The following is a 20,237-nucleotide window of genomic DNA, read 5'->3' on the forward strand; positions in this document are numbered from 1 at the left end:
TTATACTCCATTAAGCATGATTAAAAATTGTGTCTTTAGAAATACTTATTCATTACTAATATGCCCATATTTATTCAAGATAATTAAACGAAGAGTGTGATCGAGTGGAATGGTACTCGTCTACTTAGGGGATCGATCCTAGGCTAGGTATGAAATAGTCTTCAATCCTTGGGTGGATTGTCTCACATATTTAGATGTCTCTAAATCAGCAAAGGAACAATTACATTGATCTGATAAAAAAAAGAATTAATTAGATTTAATATTGAAGAAAAATTTATGATGTTCTAAAAGGAAAAACAGAGGCATAGTGCAAGTGTGAGGGTCTACAAAAATAGAAGATGACAAAGAATGTAAATAAAGTGTGGAAATTGGAAACATAGGGCCACCAAAGTCAACATCTTTGAAAGTTTGCACTCCAACGTTCCCATACTTTTACACTCTAGGGATGCTGATATTTGCTACCTTCCACAATTTTAAAGGATTTACATGATATCATATCACCATTAATATTTTATGGTGATGTTCGGTTTCTAAGATAAAATAATACCAAGATACAATCTAGGATTGAGTTGTGAGATTATTTTAGTTATAGGGGAGGAGCTATGACTAATTATCACATGAGTATCCATCTAGGATTGAATTGTGAGGTTAAATCTCATGAACCAAACACACTACAAATTTAATTCCGGATACAATCTTGCAAACCGAACACCCCCTATGTATATTAATTTGTTTACCTGTGTCAATTTGTACCTGGTTTTTGTTTCTTAAACATAGCACCAGTTGACAACAGGCGTGTGATATTTCATTTTTGTATTAGCTAAATTGGTAGTATGAAATTTCATGCTCATATGTATGTGACATATTATCCAACTTGAGTTTTGAATTCTCTCCGAAGCTTGAGATGCTGTCCATCCTCTTTCTACTTTTATTTAATACTACAAACTTCTATTGGCTACTAATTAAGTTGGATACGTTGTTTTGCATCTAATTTAGGTTATTTAACATGTCTTTATAATTGAAACATTTGAAAAACGAAGCTGATTTGGTGATTGAAATTTTATTGTAGTGACCGAATATCCAAAACGAGTGAAAATAGTCACTTCGGAGATACATGCACTCTATTAATCCATTTCTCTATAAAAAAATAAGTTGATGACACATGTTTTAATGAATAAATGATAAAGTATGAACAAAAGATACTCCTAAAATAGAGTCAAGAGAGTTTTTCATAAATAAAATGAGATGAATTTGAGTAGATAGTCCAAAATTAAAATGTAAAATGATTTTTGTCCAATTTATATTTTAATTTAATTTTGGTGGTGAAGTGTTATGAAATGTGAAACGGGGTGGGAGGGGGGAAAGGGACGTTGCAATGGAGAGCAGCTAAAGTCACGTTTGGCTGTAAATGCCGAAATGTGTCAGCAGTTATGGGGAGGCTCTTTCATGTAACCCTTCTTATCACTTTAATCAAACAACAATACCCCATTTTTCCCATTTCTCTTTCTCACTCTTCCCATTCACGCCCCTTTTCATATGCTTCACATTTAACTTCGTGTATAAAGGTTATATTTAGGGATTGGTTATAATAATCAACTAAAGATGAATATAATATTATCCTTTCGCACATTATATATCACACCCATTATTGCAGATACTTTTTAGGAAGATGGACAATTTAGTAAAGACTTTATACCAAAAATTACGTCGCTAATCTAATCATCGCACATTCATTGAATCATTTTTACTATGTGACCATTTATAGTTGGATCATGACTTATAATAAGTCTTATTTATCACTATGGGGTCAATCTTACTATATGGACCCTATGTATATCCTGTAAAAAGATAACGAATGTAAATGTAATTGTTATACCTATAATAAAACTTACTGCTGCTCTACAATAGTGTTTCTATATACTGTTAAAAAATCCATTTTAACATTAAAAAAAGCAATATCACGAAGTTAATTCTATTCAGCTTGAGTTTAAAAAGATTAAGTATACCCATTTTCAGAAAATATCAACCGAAACTGCCACTTTGGTCAAAAAACATCATCATAAAAATACAAATCAGTGATTTAAATAATAAAAATAAAGCTGAATACAAATCAAAGACAGGAAGACCAATAGAAGGGCGGCACGTATGAAGAGAGGGAATCTGCCATACACGTGTGGTGAAAAAGGCAGTGTCCGTCAAAGATGGCAACGGCATGCAGCCATGCAGAGAGCGGGCCGTGGGCCCTCAATGCTGGGCGGGCCTGCAACGTGGCTGTCAGCCTACGGTTGAGATGTTGATAAGAATGTAAATGCAGCACTCAATTCTATTGGGCCCAGATTCCTTCAAACTACCCATCTCTTTTGCTTTTATGTCTTTCTATATTTGTTTCATTAAAAAATTGTAGTTGTTGTAGTCCTTTTTTTCTCCTTAAAAAACTGTACTTCCACATTTTATTTCTTAAAAAAATTCATGTTTTTCGTAAAATGATGTCAAGCTATTAAATTTACTCATGTCTTTAGTTTTACAATGATTTAGCAGAACTTTCATATTTCCTATAGTACATGCATAAGGTAAAAAAGAGAAATTTTCAATCCTCTCATATGAATACCAATTTTATTTTGATGTCAATCTACCAATCTTACCCCTATCAAAGTTTCCAATAAACTGATTTTCACATTTCTAACATTTTCAAAATCTAGTAGTCTTTCCGCTTGACGAAAATAATTATTTAAAACTAACTCTCCCATTGCCAATAAAAACGTGTTAAGTACTACTAGTATTAAAAGTGTTTATTAGCAACACCTTTTAGTAAAAGTCACACTTTTTTTTTCTTACAATTTACCTTTAATATATCTCCTTGAAATAACGTACTCATTGACTCGCCATCAACCCACAAGGCAGATCATATGATTTAACTAAATTCATCTGGTGTGACTGTTCCTCCATTATAAAAAAATACATTTATTAACGCTTTTGTTAAAACTTGTATCACTAGAAATATTGCTTAGCCTGGGTGAATGGTGATATAGTAAGCGTGTGTATTTATTTGAGTTATTCTGTATGTTAGTAATTAAATTGTTTGAGGAAGGTGACAAAGTTAAAATAAGTTGGATTATTATACGTACGCATTGTGATGGGCTTGTTCACAACCCACGTGCGGAGGAGGCCCATACTGTCGCAAGAGCTGCTAAAACAAGTACTCCCCTTTTCTTGATGGAATGTTGAGATTCTACATGCGCCTCTTTTTTTTTTTTTTTGAAGGAACATGCATGCGCATTGTGTATATAGACCATCCGTGCGGGAGATTTTTTTATCATACTATTTTCATCCGTCTCTCTTACTTTATCAATTTTATTTTAATTTCTATGTCATTCTTATTGCTTATATTTTTATGGGACAAAGGTAGTATATAATATCACTTTGAATGAGGTGCCGAGTTCGGGCCCTCTTGACATCAGTTGTAATTTCCTACTTTCTATAGAAGTTTATTTGTAATTTCCTCCGTATAGGAGATAATTTAAAAAAAATATAATAATATCACTTTGAATGAGATAAAATAAAAATGGATCATGTAAAATGTCATCTCGTCTTGTGCACATAATGCTCTACAACTATTGAATGATTTGAATCTTGTACTAGATTTTTGAAATAGTGATTCATATATTTATCCCACAATATAATATAATTAAAGTATTTAAGCATGACATGTAATCATTATAGATAAGATCATGTAAGCTAAGGTTTCATAAATAACAAAAACTGAGGGTGATGATGATTAATGCATCCATTCATTCTTATTGAAACAACACAAGTTAATCATTGAGGTTTTTGTGGGACTTATTTTGAATTTCATGTTTAATGAGTTATCTTTTGAATTTTCAATTGAAGCTTTTATCAAACGAACTTTCACACTGATTTGTTTGTGCCCACAGTCATTCCATCCATGACTTATTAGATGATTCTTCCATTCCATTTGTAGCGTCGTTCATCCCACCACATCACCCATCTTTCCTGTATGTTAATGAGTCAAAGAGATATGGAGGTAGTAATTGAGTAATTAGAGTGGAGTAATGGAAGAAGAAGAGACAACGGTCGAAGAAGCGGAGGAGCGGCAAGAGATATGGGGTTGGGGGCGGGCACCGACGGGCAGCTAACAACGGGCAGCCTTCAGGATGAGCTCAGCCCACGGTTCATTCGCTCCCTCTCCGCCTATGGCCCCATTGTTTCCCTCTCTTGCGGAGGCGCTCATGTAATCGCCCTCACTCCTGGTAATCTTATCAGTTATCTCTCTCTTGTGTGTGTGTAGTGCGTGTATTGGTGATGTTTGATTGGGGCCGCAGGTGGAAGAGTGCTGACATGGGGAAGGGGAACTTCTGGTCAATTGGGCCATGGGGAGAGTGTTAGCACTTCGCAAGCACACATAGTGAAAGAATTGGAAGGTTTCGTTATCACTCATGTTTCTGCTGGCTGGAATCACTCTGGATTTGTATCAGGTTCCATTTTCTACTTTCGACATCGATTACAAGCTCGCATTCGTTGAGTTTCAGTGGTTTATTGTTTTCACTAATTGGGATTCTGTGTAAAAGTTATCATCTTGATTCTGAAATATTTTAAATCTAGGATTAGGCAACTGATTTACAAAAGTCATGTGCTTGCAATTGGTTTATGGGCAAGATGAAGATGAGGGTTTAACTTCTTTTTTGTGAATTGGTTTTCATCTCATCTGATTGTGTACACAATCTTGTATGGCTAATTGGTCTCTTGTAACTCAGCTAATCAAACTGATTGCTTCTCTTCAGAGACTGGTGCCATTTTCACCTGTGGAGATGGTTCATTTGGCCAGCTTGGTCATGATGATTCAAGTTCACAACTTTATCCTAGACAAGTTTCCTATTTTGCTTCCAAGCCGGTCCAGCAAGTTGCTTGTGGAATGCGCCACACATTGTTGTTGCTCGCAGGTGATTAACTGGACCTTTCGATGTCTCTCTAAGCTTCTCCATTTCATTCATGATCAGAATTGAGGAAACAAGATGTCTTTTTAGTTATATACTGATTATTCGATAATTAATTTTCCGATTCTTACGTTGTTGGTTTAAAGCAGTTAAGGGTGACACAGCAAACTTGTTTTAGCTGTGGAGGGTAGGGAGGAATAAGGATAGAAAAAATATGGGCATTCATTTTTATAAAGGTGGGGAAACCACTAAGCTACAAGGCTTGTGGTAGGATAATGCAGCAGTTACAGGTAATGCAGTGACTTAAATTCATCACTAGCTGCCAAAAGCTGGCGTAACTTTGAGTTAGTATAAGAGGGCTTCTAATGTTTTTTTTTTTAAATTGTGAAAATAGAATTCGTAAGTTTCCCTTTGCTCAAAATTCGTTTTGAAGAGGAGTTATGACTATCGAGATCTTAGGGGTGTTATCAGTAGTAGAAATGGGGACGATCATATTTCCTACATGCATCCCTCATTACTAGAGTGGTGTAACTATTTGTAGATTTTGTTTGGTGCAGGTAATGTGGAGAAGCCGGCTTATGGATTTGGGTCCGGAAAGCGTGGCCAGCGGGGTATTTCTACAGACAAAGTCAAGTTGACTAGTCTTCCTCAGATTACCTTGGGGTTGGAAAAGATTAAAATCAGCAGTATTCATGCAAAGGGAGATCATAGTTCAGCATTATCCGGAAGGTACTTGTTCGACTTCACATTATAGATTTAGATAGCCATCAATCTAATGCACCAAGTACCTTGTCCTAAGAGTAATGCCATTATCCACTTGAGTGATTTGATTATCTTGCACTTGTAAATAAGCTGATGGAAGCCTATATACATGGGGAAGAGGGTTCTGTGGTGCTTTGGACACGTACATTCCATGCCTCTCTGATGTTGATTTTCCTATCAGCAAGGTCGCTCTTGGATGGAATCATGCCCTACTATTGTCAAGTATGAAAACTTCAACTCTCTTTTAAAGCATATACAAGAAACTTTCAATTGTAAATCCGATATATTTGTACAGGACAAGGCTATTTGTTTATGCTTGGTGGTGATTGCCATGGAGTGCTTAGTGATCCCCAGCAGACTCCCTCAACAGCTGATATACGTGGTAATGCCAAAAATAATATACACTTCATGCTCGTCTGCAAATGTTATTTATCAATATTATGTTCAGTTTAACTGTGATACTGCAAGATGTGGTTGTGTTACCGGAACACCTTGAAAATTGTCTGCTGTCACTGATGGAATAAACCTCGATAATCTATAATAGTCAGGAAAATCCAAGGATATCATCACGCGAATAATTGCTGGTCCTACAAATGTGAAAGTCGTCCAGATTGCTGCAGGAGCAGAACACTCGGCCTTCATAACAGGCAAGGAAATGCTTAAATTTTTTGATTTGGAATTTATGAACTCTTTGTCTAGTTTAGCTTATACTATTTCATATGCAACCCTGTAGATAGTGGATCGATAATGACATGGGGTTGGGGAGAACACGGACAACTTGGTTTAGGCAATACAATCGACCAAACTGCCCCACAGGTGGTGGGCTTACACCCGAATTCTGCTTGTGCCAATGCTACTCCAAGACTCTACTGCGTAAGTGGCTTCTCCTTCGTTTTGATTACAAGGATCTGATATGATTTTAATGGAAAATTCCAACACCATTCTTTACTACCATTTCTTGCATCTCACAAAATTATGTGATAATATTCAATGTCAAATTATATTCAAAAAATATAATAAAGATATTTATAAAAAAAATGAATATCTGATAAGTTTATTAAAAATATATACCCTTCAAGGTATCGAGGGTATTTTCCTCCAAAAGAATTTTGAAATTGTTAAAAAGTACTTCGATTGATATTAATTCATAGTTGACGGACGTCAAATGATATTTTTAAAGTTCACGGACCTAAGATGAGAGTTTTATAAAGTTCGTGGACCAAAAAGGACGTTCCCTCTTTTTTAAAAAAATGAAGTGAAGTAATTATAAGAGATGGATTAATATGAACTATTTTATGAGATAGAGAAAATACTAGTAGTACTTAAATGAATACAATTTAATTTTGTCCATGTCGAGTCATATATTTCTCTTGTCCATAAGCCTCTAGTACCATACTCATATTCTTACCCTTCTTGGGCAATATAAAAAGAAATTTAAAAAATCAGAATTTCAAACTCAAAAGATTGAAATTATCGAAATTAATGAATGATAAAAAAAAGTAGATGCTCCCAAATGTGACCAAAAAAGTGATTTAACCATCTCCAAGGATATATTAAAATCTAAAATGAGATAGGTAATTAGCTCCAATAGTACTCTAACACCAATTTCATTTTTGGTTTTAGAAAAAAAATACCTATATTTAGGATTACACTAAACCCAATCCCAAAAGATTTTCAAATTTGTGTGTAAAAAGAGCATAACATAGAAAATATTCTTTTAAGTTTGGATTTAGTATAAATGATTGGAATAAAATCATATTTGATGCGACACTTAAACTAAAACGGGTTTGAATTTAGTATAAATACTTGGAAATGTCACGACTTCAGGTAAATTGAAATACTAGTAAGAGTATTAATTGAAATACTAGTAGGAGTATTAATTTGCGATCCACAGTTTATCATATTCTCCAAATGGGCCTTGTTTGAGCCCACTAGGCGTAAGCTTACATAAATATAAATATGAGCCCGCTTTGAAGAAGAAGCCTCTTGAATAAGTAAGTTTTGATTAGGCCTTTCAGTAAAAACATATAGTACTCCATTTTCCAAATTTTTTTCTATATTATTTTGTCCTACAAAATTAATCAACTTTTATTTTTGATAACTTTTTCTCTTTTAGATGATGGGCCCAATTTTCGACTAATAACATTTTAATCACTTTTTTTATATCTCTTATATTTTACCAATTTCATATTAAAATTTATGTGATCACCAAAATCCACATATTTTTTGGGTGGGTGTTAGAAAACTAGTCTTCCCTTCCTAAAAAAATTACTACAGTGTCACCAGATTGACCAATGACACACAACCACAAATTTTTCAAAAAATATATATTTATGGAAGAAGTATTATTTGTTTCATAAAATTTTGTCATTTACAATGCCCTTAAGGCCATCCGCAATGGGGCGGACGATGGCACGCCCGATGGCGCGCATCGTCCGCGCCCCCCATCGTCCGCCCCATTGCGGGTGCGTGACATAGGACTGGTACTCCACTAATCTTGGATTAACACCTAAACAAACACTTAAGCACCTCATGTTTACGCTTTAATATAATGCCCGAGAAATTCACAATTTAATGCTAATTTCATTGAATCACTTTTTTAGTCGATACTAAAAAAAAATAAAGTTGCTATGCATAAAAGAGAAAAGATAAACAAAGTGGCCTAGCTATTTGTGCTCTCAAGGCAATAATTGGATATGCATAGTTTTCCACCGTATATAATTTTGTGGTGAGATTGATAGATTGTTTGGAAATTAATTGTTCTTGTCGCTTTTTTTTATCTGCCCAAATTATTATATTTTATTATGCTTGTTTTTTGATCTGGCCAAATTATTATATTTTATTATGCTTGTCTAATCAATAGTCCTGTTTTTATATTTTTTTTATCGTCTACAAAAATTAATTACCTTCTATTTTTTATAAATTTCTTTCACTATTAGCGCGAGTTTTATTCTCTTTTAGCAATATTATAGTTAATTTTTTCTCTATTATTTCCATAATTTAGCAATTTTACATTTAAATTCACATAATCTATTTAAATCCAATGGCAAATCCAAAAATTAAATATCGTGGGTCGAACAACGTTATAAATATTTAAATAATATTTATATTAATTATTTTTATAAAAATATATTTTAATATCAATAATTTATGCGAGTATGGATATTCTTAAAACAACATACTCCCTTCGTCGCACCCTTTGAGTACGGATTTAAGAAAATGACGCTTAAAGAATTAAGCAAAGAAAAAATAAAATAGAAGATAAGATAAAGCAAAAAGATAAAGTAAACAAATAATTATGTTATATTTTGCAAAAAAAAAGACTTATATTATTTGGGACATACATAAAAAATAAGAGTCGCTTATGGCGGGGTGAAAAGAGTATACTTTTTCTGTAATATTCCAAATTTTTAAAAATTAAAAATAATTTGAATATGAATAATAAAGTTGAAATTTTAAATTATAAAACTGAAATTAGAAGAAACTAAGAAATATTTACTTCATATAAGTATGTGTTTATTTAGATAAGTTTATTTAGTGATATATAAAAAAATATATGTAACAATAATTAAAATCAAAGATGAGAATACACGTTTAATGGGATTTTGAGAACTAATCTATCATAATCTAAAGTGCCAGTTTGGTGAGAAGATAATGATACCATTTTTGGAGGGAAAATGGAGAGATGAAGTGGCTTTTATTTCTTTATTTTATTTTGAGTATATTCAATAAAATTCTAACTTCTTAAGAAAGTTTTGAAACACTTTTAAATAAAGCCTACCATTAGTTGAATCTACATTTATGTATCATGGACTAATTTTCTAATTTTCTGATTGCAAAATAGGGGTTGTTCTGCTTGGAATTCGGTGATGGCTCCTGCGAGAACTCCGGCAATGGCTTTGGCAAAGGAACAAACATATCAAACTAGCAAAAATCTATGTAGAATCTTTCAATTTATGCATTTCTGAAACTTTGAATAACTTAATATTGATTTTAAATTCTATATTCTGAAACATGAAATAGATACTTCATCGGGGATGAGGCCAGCGCCGGAGATGCATGGCTGGAAAGTAAAGGCAGCGGCGGCAGAAGGGACGTAGGTAGCAGAGGCGGTGCAGGCACTGCAACTCTGCAAGAGCCATCTGGCGACACCATGGCCGACCAAACAGACAGTTAAGCAGAATGGAAGGAAATCCGGCGAGCACGACGGTGGGCGTGACAGCGTCGATTGGCAGAGATAGGGAGGTGGCGAGGCAAGGCAACGAGAGGAAGGTGGTGAGGCCGATTAAGAGAGAGTGTGGAAGCGCAGGAGAGGAAGAGAGATGCGTGATTGGGAGAGAGATGGAGAATAGGGAGGTGCAACTTTTATCGTAGGGTTGGTAGGGTTTATTTAGGTTTTTATTGAGTTGGATTTTTGGAAAATTTTATACTCCATTGGTTATTTTCTTTTTAATTGAATATAGTCCTAAATTAGGTATTATTGTGTCTTAAAAGTTAGATTTAATTTGGACTATTAATTAATTGGATTTAGTATATACTTCATATATATATTTCATTTTTTTTACAATTTAGTTATAAAAGTAGTAGTATATGTTAATTAGCCTTATATTTGGATTAAAATTGGAATTGTGCTATAGAGTTTAGTTTGCCTTCCATTTATTTAGGTTAAAATTGCAATTTAATTCTTTATTGTAATATTTTTTTTCTGAATTAATTCACAAGCTAAACGACAACACAAATATGTAATGTTTACAATTTTCAATCCTATAATTAATCAATTAAAGTTTTCAGTTCATATATTTTAATTAGTCTCTAATTAATTAAACAATACTACTAAAGAGTTGTATAAATTACGGAATAAGAATAAATTATATATATATGTAAAATTAAATCTAACTTATAAAGTTTGTATAACTTCTAAATATAAGAGTAGTGTAAATTTCATATTATTCAAAACAAATAAGATGCATAAAATAATTAGATCTATTTTAAGTGGCAATTTACTTTTTATACGTGTATGTGGTGGAAAGTACGAAATTTATTCTTTCCAATATTAACAACTCATTTAGTCTTTGGCCATATATATCAAGTTATGCTACGGTTTAAAATTAAACGGAAGAAATAAATAGTCAACTAAAATGTGATTATCGGATAATACAAAATTTAGTATACATAATTCTATAGTTAATTCTACAGGTAAATTTAGTATACATAATTCTAATTGAGTTGATTTTATTTTATCTATTATAAATAATTATTATGTATTTAGTCTTTGGCCATACATCATAAGTTATGCTAAGTCATTAAAACCTATATGCCATGTTTGGTTGCCAGGATTCTGTCTGGGAAAGTAATCTGGTTCCTTAAATTTTAAATTCCTGTGTTTGTTTCCATTTTTAATCAAACTGGGAAAGTAATCAAAATCCTGAAACAAGGAAAGTTAGTACAACTTTCCAGGATTCTGAATCCTAACTTTTCTTAGGTATTCTTTTTCCTAGTTTGAAGATTCTTACATATTTAATGCAATATAATACAGTTTATTATTATTGTTATTATTATTGTTATTATTATTATTATTATTATTATTATTATTATTATTATTATTATTATTATTATTATTATATTATTATTATTATTATTATTATTATTATTATTATTATTATTATTATTATTATTATTATTATCATCATCATCATCATCACCATCACCATCATCATCATCATCATCATCATCATCATCATCATCATCATCATCATCATCATCATCATCATCATCATCATCATCATCATCATCATCATCATCATCATCATCGTCGTCATTATTGTTATTATTTATTACAATGTTTTAAAAATAATTTAAAAGTATAAACCATACTTAATTTCAGGATAATAAATAACTATAATTCAAATTATCATAATTATAACTATATTAATAATATTTATTTTTATTTTTATTATCATAATAATAATAATATATTAAATAATTAAATATAATTATAATTATATAATAATGTAATAATTATTAATTTATAAATTTATAAATTAGTAATTAACAATAAAATTGTAGTGAAATTTTAAATTATAAATTTATTCAATTAAAAATTAAGTAAATATAATGATAATAATAATAATAATCTTATTTATTATTATTATATTATTATATATTATGATGTATAATCCATATTTAAACTATCCATCTTAATAATAAATAAAATAATATAATTATTATCATTTGTAATTAATAATTTATTAAATAATATGTATCATTATTTTTTATAAATAAAAAATGATAAGTATATTTTTAGTTTAGTGTTTAAATCAAATATATACTTTGAAATCTTGATATTTTCCAAACACGGGAAAGTAAAGTTATTAGAAATCATATTCCCGGGATTCATTTTCCCAGGAATCATTTTCCTTGCCAACTTTACTTCCCCGCCAACCAAACATGTCCATAGTGTTAAAGATCCATTTGGTACTTACTATTATAATATTTGTTGCGATTTAAGTATTTTTTTATTGAGACATTTAGTTTTTTTATAAGTTATTATTAAGATAGTATAACTATATAAAATTTTATTATAATTTTATTTTGGATGAAAGAAAAATAAATTCTCTAAACTTGCATAGTACATATATTCAAGAAATGTTAAAATATTAATTAAGTAAAATGATAGTGTTTGGGTGATGATATTCATAGGATGAGATTGTGACAAAATAATTTGTGTCATGAGATAAGATTTTAGACACTAAAGGTAGTATGAAAAAGTACAATTTATTTGATTTTGATTTTATAAGATTTTGTTCTTTATAACTTTGATTCCTATTTCTCTTTTATGCTTCTTAAATTATTATATTTATGTACATTACTCTCTTCGTTCAATAAAAATATATGCATATAATATGCTATGGAAATTAAGATAAAATTTGTAAAGTATGAGAGGGGGAGGGGGAAGAGTAGTTGAAGTAATGTTTTAATGGTGGTATAAGTTATAAATAACTTGGTGTATATGGGTAATAAATTGGGATAACTTTCCATAAATGAAAATGACCATATTTTTGTGCGTACTAATGTAATAGTTGGGTGAAAGATATAGTTATACATGGTTTATGGTTTTATATATTCATTTGTTTTGTATTTATAATTTGAAACTTTTATGTCTCATGCATAGCACGGGTGTTAATACTAGTACAAATAAAGAAGAAATATTCAAAGGCAATTTTACAATTAGAGCATCTCCAATAAGAATAGCACAGCCATAGCCTAGCCACAAACTCCTCCTGCCACACCATCAGCACTAAAAACTCCCCCTACCACATCATCAGGACAAACAACTGGACAAGCAATAGGTCATCCATAGCCTAGCCACAATAAACAAAATTATAAAAATAACAATCACACAAAATACAGAATTCAGCTTACGACACAGATACAGGAAAATGCAATCATTTTATTTAAATTAAAAAAAGTACATTAAAAAAATTACATAATTTTAAAAAAACTAACGCCGTGTAGTCCTCCACGCCCACAACTATTCAATTAAATCCTTTTGGAGTCGAATAAGAGCTTCCACTTGGCGCATGTCGGCATGTGCTTGGAGGCGGTCGGCTTCATCGTGAGGTACCCCACTTCGTACGTTGGGGGCGGCCACGTCGTGGCTTGAACCGGCTTCATTATCGTCGTTGGCCCAACTAGTCAGTTGTACACCTTCATCTTCGACAATCATGTTGTGCATGATAATACAGACGTACATTATATCAGCAGTGCAGTCGATGTGCCACAAACGCGTTGGACCCCTAATTACCGCTCATCGAGACTGGAGCACACCAAATGCGCGCTCCACGTCCTTGCGTGCCGACTCCTGCAGTTCCGCAAAGTAGACCTTCCTCTCATCTGATGCGCACCTGATCGTCTTCACAAAGATGGGCCACCTTGGGTATATCCCATCCGTCAAGTAGTAGCCCATATCATGCTGGTTCCCGTTGGCGATAAAACTGATGGCCGGACAGACGCCTTGGCACTGCTCGTTGAAAATGGGCGACGAGTTGAGGACGTTGAGGTCGTTGTTCGACCCGGCTACCCCAAAATATGCATGCCAAATCCACAGCCGGTAATCAGCTACGGCCTGGAGGATCATCGTGAGATTCTTTCCCTTGTAGCTGGTCGTGTAGAACCCTTTCCAGGCAGCGGTACATTTCTTCCACTCCCAATGCATACAATCTATGCTGCCTAACATACCCGGGAACCCATGCTTCTCCCTGTGCATCTGCATCAGCTCCTGACAGTCTTTGGGGATAGGGCTTCGAAGGTACTGATCACGGAATATTTCAACCACGCCCTGACAGAAATACTTCATACATTCAAGGGCAGTCGTCTCACCGATGTGGAGGTACTCGTCCCACATGTCTGTCGCGCCTCCGTAGGCCAACTTCCTGATTACCGCAGTGCACTTTTGAATAGGTGTGTGGCCGGGTCTGCCAGCCGCATCGTGCCTGAAGCGGAAACACATATATCGACGCTCCAAAGCGTCAACAATACGCATAAACAAGGCCTTGCTCATCCTAAAATGCCGCCTGAAAAGGTTGGCGTTAAATCGCGGCTCTGGTGCGAAGTAGTCTTCATATAGCCGATGATGTGCAGCTACGTGATCCCGCTCAATCACTGCTCGGCGGTGGACAATGGGTCGAGGTCGAGGTACCGTCGGCTGCAAGGCCGTCTGTAACAGCCGGTTTATCTCACGGTCCGTATAGGCCTCCAACGCTTCGTTCATTCGCCGTTCGTACTCCTCAACATCCCCACCACTACTACCACCCGCACTACTCATTTCACGTTGTTGATCTTGTACAGAAATTAAGATAGAGAGAAAACTCGTTAAAACAAGTGGTGCGAATGAAAATGATGTGCAAATAGCGTATATATAGTGTTTCGAAAATTAAATTAAAAAAAATAAAAAATCGGCTGGCCGATCGCTCGCCGTTCGGAAGCCTGCAATGGCGGCCAGCCGATCAGCGAACGCATCGGCCAGCGCTTGGGGATCGGCGTGCGCTCGACGTTTTTCTCGCCGATTTGGCGCTCGCCGGCTGCAATGGTTCGACGAGCGCCAGGGATCGGCTAGCCGATGGGCTCACCGCAATTGTGGAGGCTCTTAGACACTCCATAAAAGATCTCTAATCTTTTAAATTTAGCAAATGATGTCATTTAATTCTAGGTCCCTAGGTAAACATTGGGAAGAAAAAACAATAATGACAACTTCCTTCTCTCTCCTCACCCACCTTGCCAAACCCATTTTCTTTTCTCTCTCTCGGCGAAAAATACTGAAAGCCTCTCGACATTTCTTTATTCTTGACATCTGCTGCCTCCGCCATGATGCCGCAGCCAGATTCCGGACTCTGTCCCGCCTCACTTCCTTTATTTCTCTCTGCTCGGTCTCATCTCACACTGCGTGAGGTGGGGGCGGAGACGCGAACGCCGTATGATCGGAGGTCGAAGAAAGGAGCTTTCCGGCGGCACTCCGGGGTAGGGTGGTGGTCCCCTCGACCACACCTGGATCCGCCGCTGTTTAAATCTATTGATAGTGGACAAAACGAGTACTTCTTTATTTGAATAGTTTCTTTCGTGTTAGCTAAGAGTTTCAAATTTGTTGCCCTTTTGAATTAAGGTGATCACAACACATGGGTTTAGCTAGACTTTAGATAGTTGGCGTTGAGAGGATGTCGACTATATTTATAGGGTTGGTTGCATCACAATATAAGTATTTATTTTTCGTATTTATTCATTGCATGAGTTTGGATATATTGATCAGCTATTAATTTTTTTTATACTGAACAATCTATTTAAATTTCTGAGGAATTAATAAAGAGAACATATATAAACATTAACAAGCTAGATCTTCTACTAAATTTATTGTCTTTTACTATCTTATACTCATAATCTTAATTAGTCTACCATTTTATAATCATAACATAACAATTTGATCTATAATCAGGCTAACAAGTAATTTTTGTTTGGTCACAGTCTCACGCCACAGCTTGTAAATCAACAGTAGATGTTTATTTTTCTCTCAATTTTCTTAATCACTTAACATGTTGGAACTACTCTACGTTACAAATAGTACGATTGACACATCAAGAGAATAGTACTCCTTCCATCCCCACTTAAGCGAGGCGTTTCATTTTCACTCTACATTAAAATGGAGAGAAAGTAAAATAAGAGAGTGAATAATCTAGAAGGGAGTATCTCATCTACATTATTCACTTCTTACTTTACTTTCTCTTCACTTTAAGTACTATTTATTACTCCTTCCGTCCCAAGATAAGCGACTTGCTTCTTTTTTTCCCTCGTTTTAGAAAAATGATAGTATAAAATAGTTAGAGTAGAGAGAGTAAAGTAAGAGAGAGAATTATGTAGAGAAGAGTCTTCTTTACATAATTCTTACTCATACTTTACTTTTTCTCAACTTCAACTATTTTATACGGAGTATTATTTTTCCAAAATGAGTGCGAAAAATAAGCGAGTCGCTTATCTTGAGACGAAGGAAGTATCATTTTTGTAAAACGGTGCGAAAATGAAACACCGCGCTAGATTGAGACGGGGAGTAGTAAAATTACTAAAATTGTGACGAAAATTAAACCGTCGAAACTTCAACGTAATCAGCCGCCAAATTTTCAGAGAGATCCAAAACTATGGTTGGCAAAGTGAGTGGGACAAAAATACTAGCATATTTTTTTAGAACAAAAATAATTTATTTTTAGTCTTAAACGAGAAAATACAGTCCTCATAGGCATGTTTCATCTTTGATCAACCACCTCTCACACTAAAAGCCCCATATTGAACAAATCTATATTGGTATTTTGAATGGAGACAACGATAGTACTAGTCAACTCAATTCAAATTTTGACAACAAAAACTCATCATTACACATATAGTTGAAAGGTAGTATTTGTTCACAAATATAGTTACACATACTACAAAAACTCATTGCTCCATTACAAAATTAATTATAAGGTAATATAATTACATACATTACAAAAATTCTTTATTACACATGTAATTAATAGATGTATTTGTTAGGCAATAAGTAACAGGATAATTATAAATTAGAGATAAGTATATTACTTGTTTACCCTCCAATTTGATAAGCATTATATGTATACTCGTATATGTTTGGTGACAACCATGAATTTCGCTATAATTCTTTTACCGCAATGTACAATTAAAAAAAGTATACTACTATAAGCTATATATAGATTAGGCATTGACACAACAAGAAACATATCCATCCTAGTTAACATAAATCAAATTTTATATTCCAAGTATTTACACTGGTTTAATTGGACACGCAAATTGCATCATGTAATAACAATATGAGAGAAATAATACGGTTACTATTGTTTTTTCTTTTATAAGTATTAACAAAAAGTTGCAAGTGATGGTCGATTTTTTATTTAGTGACAGCGATTTTGATTTTCTTACGCAATCCGTGGAACCATCTCAGCCCCATGCTAACACTCCAATTTTGTATCTATATATACACATACGTTGCTACTTCTTATTTACAGCTAACCAGTACCGACCATGTCTGGATTGTAGCATATATATCGCCATCTATACAAAACACACAAAAGAGAGAGAAGCAAATTCATAAAAATAGAGTGAGAGAGAGAGAGATAGAATATGCATGCATCACAAGAGGAGAAAGAAATGAAGCCCTCTTCATGTTCTTGGCTTGTGCGGAGATTTTTCTCTTCCAAGTCGCCTCCATCTCCGCCCCCGGAAAATGGAGGCGACGAAGCTAAGGCAACTCAAAAGAAGAGAACGCCCGGTGGCTGGAAAGCCATGCCTTTTATTCTAGGTCTCTCTCTCTCTCTCTCATATGAAGTATATACACACACATTCCTTTAATTTTTTTTTAATTTTTAATTAGAAATGAACTATAATTCGTGTGTGTGTGTGTGTAGGAAATGAAACTTGTGAAAGGTTGGCAGCGATGGGAATGGTGGCAAATTTCATGGTATTTCTGCTAAAAGAGTTTCATATGGATCAAGTGATGGCTACGAATGTGATAAACATATGGATGGGAGTCACAAATTTTGCTCCCTTGGTTGGTGCATACATCTCAGATGCCCACTTAGGCAGATTCACAACTATTGCTTATGCTACCTTTTCTGCTCTCATGGTAATTTACCTACCTAAATCTATTTTACACACTACTTAATTGTATGCTCAACCAAAATACTACTACTACTACTACTACTACTACTTTAAAATCAGAAATTAAAAAATCATTGTACGTAACAAAATCACACTTGCTTAGTATCCATTGCATCATGTGATTGTGTGGTCCATCTCTCTTCTTCCTTACATATGTTTTGTAATTATATACGAATCGGAATTGGGATATTTCATTCCTGCAACTGCATTAAAATCTACGTGCGTGGGTCCTAGTATTATTTTTGTGATGAGTATATCTTTCATATGATAGAAGATTTCACTTTTTCACCACCTAAATAGATCCAAAATGATCTCCGCATAAGAAATTGTAATTTAATTTTTTATTCAAAAAATGAGGGCGAACATTTAGTTAATTTGGATATGATGACACACCACCATATTGGGAAACAATATTGAAACTTTAGCCGACTATTATTAGAGCAGAATCGTGAACGGCACAGTCCAATAATTAATTAATTAATCATACCTGTCTTTGTTCACCAATTTTAGGAGACAAGTCCAATTATCATCAAATTATCATATTCAAAACTGATATAGTAGTACATAGTAATTATTGATTTTCACGATGCTGACGTGGATGTACAAGTTAACAGGGCATGATGATGATGACCATAATAGCATGGCTGCCCCAGCTGCGCCCTCCCCCATGCAAGGTACAACCCCACCAATGCACAGGTCCGACCAAACCCCAGCTCAGCGTTCTGGCGGTGGCCCTCGGCTTCCTCGCCATCGGCTCCGGCGGGATCAGGCCGTGCAGTGTCCCCTTCGGCGTCGACCAGTTCGATGCCTTGACGGAGGAGGGGCGGAGAGGGATCAACAGCTTCTTAAACTGGTACTACATGTCCTTCACCGTCGTCATGATCATCGTCTTCACCTTGGTCGTCTACATTCAAGACTCCGTTAGCTGGGTCTTGGGTTTCGGCCTCCCCACCGCGCTCATGCTCCTCGCCATTGTCCTCTTCTTCGTTGGCACCAACTTCTACGTCTACGTGTTGCCCGAGGGAAGCGTCTTCACTAGCATTTTTCAGGTCATCGCCGCCGCCTACAAAAAGCGCAAAATGCGCATCCCCGACCCGGACACCGGCGTCTATTTTGACCCCCCGCCGCTGAAGGGGTCGGTGGTTACTAAGCTCGCTTTGACCAATAAATTAAGGTATTTACCGTCAATAGTTTTAACAACGGACGATACTGTTTTAATTTAAAATTGATTAATAAAAGAGAAAAATGAGAAAAAAAAGTGATTATGGTATAATTAGCAGTGGACAGACACAACTTTTAATGATATTAGATTTTTTTTTTTGGCTAGGTGCTTTAATAAAGCGGCCTTGATCACCGAAGGCGAAGTAGGGGTAGATGGGTCAAATTGCAAACCATGGAGGCTATGTAGTGTCCAAAAAGTGGAAGAAACCAAATGCCTAATCAAAATTATCCCAATTTGGGCTTCGGGCATTGTCTGCTTTACCGCTATTGTGCAACAGGGGACATTCACATTGTCTCAAGCCTTAACAATGAACCGTCGCCTCGGTCCAAAGTTTGAGATCCCAGCCGGGTCGCTTGCAGTTATCTCGATGGTCACAGTGGCCTTATGGCTCCCTGTGTACGACCGAATCATGGTTCCATCCCTTAGGAAGGTGACTAGGGTTGAAGGTGGCATGAGTTTGCTCCATAGGATGGGGATCGGGATGGTATTCTCCATTTTGTCAATGGTAGTGGCTGGCCTGGTCGAGCGAATGAGAAGGGCCTCGGCCCTAGCTCATGGTCAACCAGACGGGTCCACTCCCATGACAGTCTTGTGGCTAGCCCCACAGCTAGTGCTGATGGGGTTCGCCGAGGCATTTAATATTATTGGTCAAATTGAGTTTTACAATAAGGAGTTTCCGGAAAACATGAGCAGTCTAGCTAACTCGTTGTTCTCGTGCACGATGGCTGGGGCTAGCTATATTAGCGCAGCGTTGGTTAACATCTTGCACAATACAACGGGCGGTCACGGCCATCCCGATTGGTTGACTAAAGATATTAACAAGGGAAGAGTCGAAAATTTGTACTTTTTGATAGCCGGATTGGGTGTGATGAATTTGGGATACTTTGTTTGGGTGGCGCGTGGGTATCAGTACAAAAGCAAGATCAGAATTGATGACGATGAAGATCGTGAATATGATGTTCAGCTTGTTAAGAAAGAAACTCAACAATCAATAGTATGATATGTTTTCAATATTTTAGTATTATCAATTATGTAACATACTATACTATGATACGAGTATATCTTCGTAAATATCTCCCATATCTTTATTA

At 34.9% G+C, this 20,237-nt stretch overlaps 2 protein-coding genes across 3 annotated transcripts; both read left to right on the top strand.

Annotated features, from left to right (window-relative positions):
- The first annotated feature begins 4,172 nt into the window (after positions 1-4,172).
- Positions 4,173-6,668, top strand: LOC121800552 (probable E3 ubiquitin-protein ligase HERC3). Its single transcript, XM_042200104.1, has 8 exons — positions 4,173-4,188; positions 4,341-4,493; positions 4,800-4,958; positions 5,510-5,677; positions 5,805-5,936; positions 6,010-6,096; positions 6,259-6,361; positions 6,448-6,668. The coding sequence occupies exons 1-8, from the start codon at positions 4,173-4,175 to the stop codon at positions 6,449-6,451; spliced, it is 822 nt and encodes a 273-aa protein (XP_042056038.1). The 3' UTR covers positions 6,452-6,668.
- A 10,620-nt stretch (positions 6,669-17,288) lies between these two features.
- Positions 17,289-20,237, top strand: LOC121797788 (protein NRT1/ PTR FAMILY 2.13-like). 2 transcript variants are annotated; one of them, XM_042196507.1, is made up of 4 exons: positions 17,289-17,565; positions 17,672-17,889; positions 18,539-19,098; positions 19,234-20,237. In XM_042196507.1, exons 1-4 carry the CDS (start codon positions 17,388-17,390, stop codon positions 20,144-20,146), a joined length of 1,869 nt encoding a protein of 622 aa, XP_042052441.1. In that variant the 5' UTR covers positions 17,289-17,387; the 3' UTR covers positions 20,147-20,237. The 2 variants fall into 2 exon arrangements, with proteins under 2 accessions (XP_042052441.1, XP_042052442.1); XM_042196508.1 differs by having other exon boundaries at positions 19,252-20,237.

The sequence above is a fragment of the Salvia splendens genome, chromosome 4 (assembly GCF_004379255.2).
Source record: "Salvia splendens isolate huo1 chromosome 4, SspV2, whole genome shotgun sequence".
NCBI lineage: Eukaryota > Viridiplantae > Streptophyta > Magnoliopsida > Lamiales > Lamiaceae > Salvia > Salvia splendens.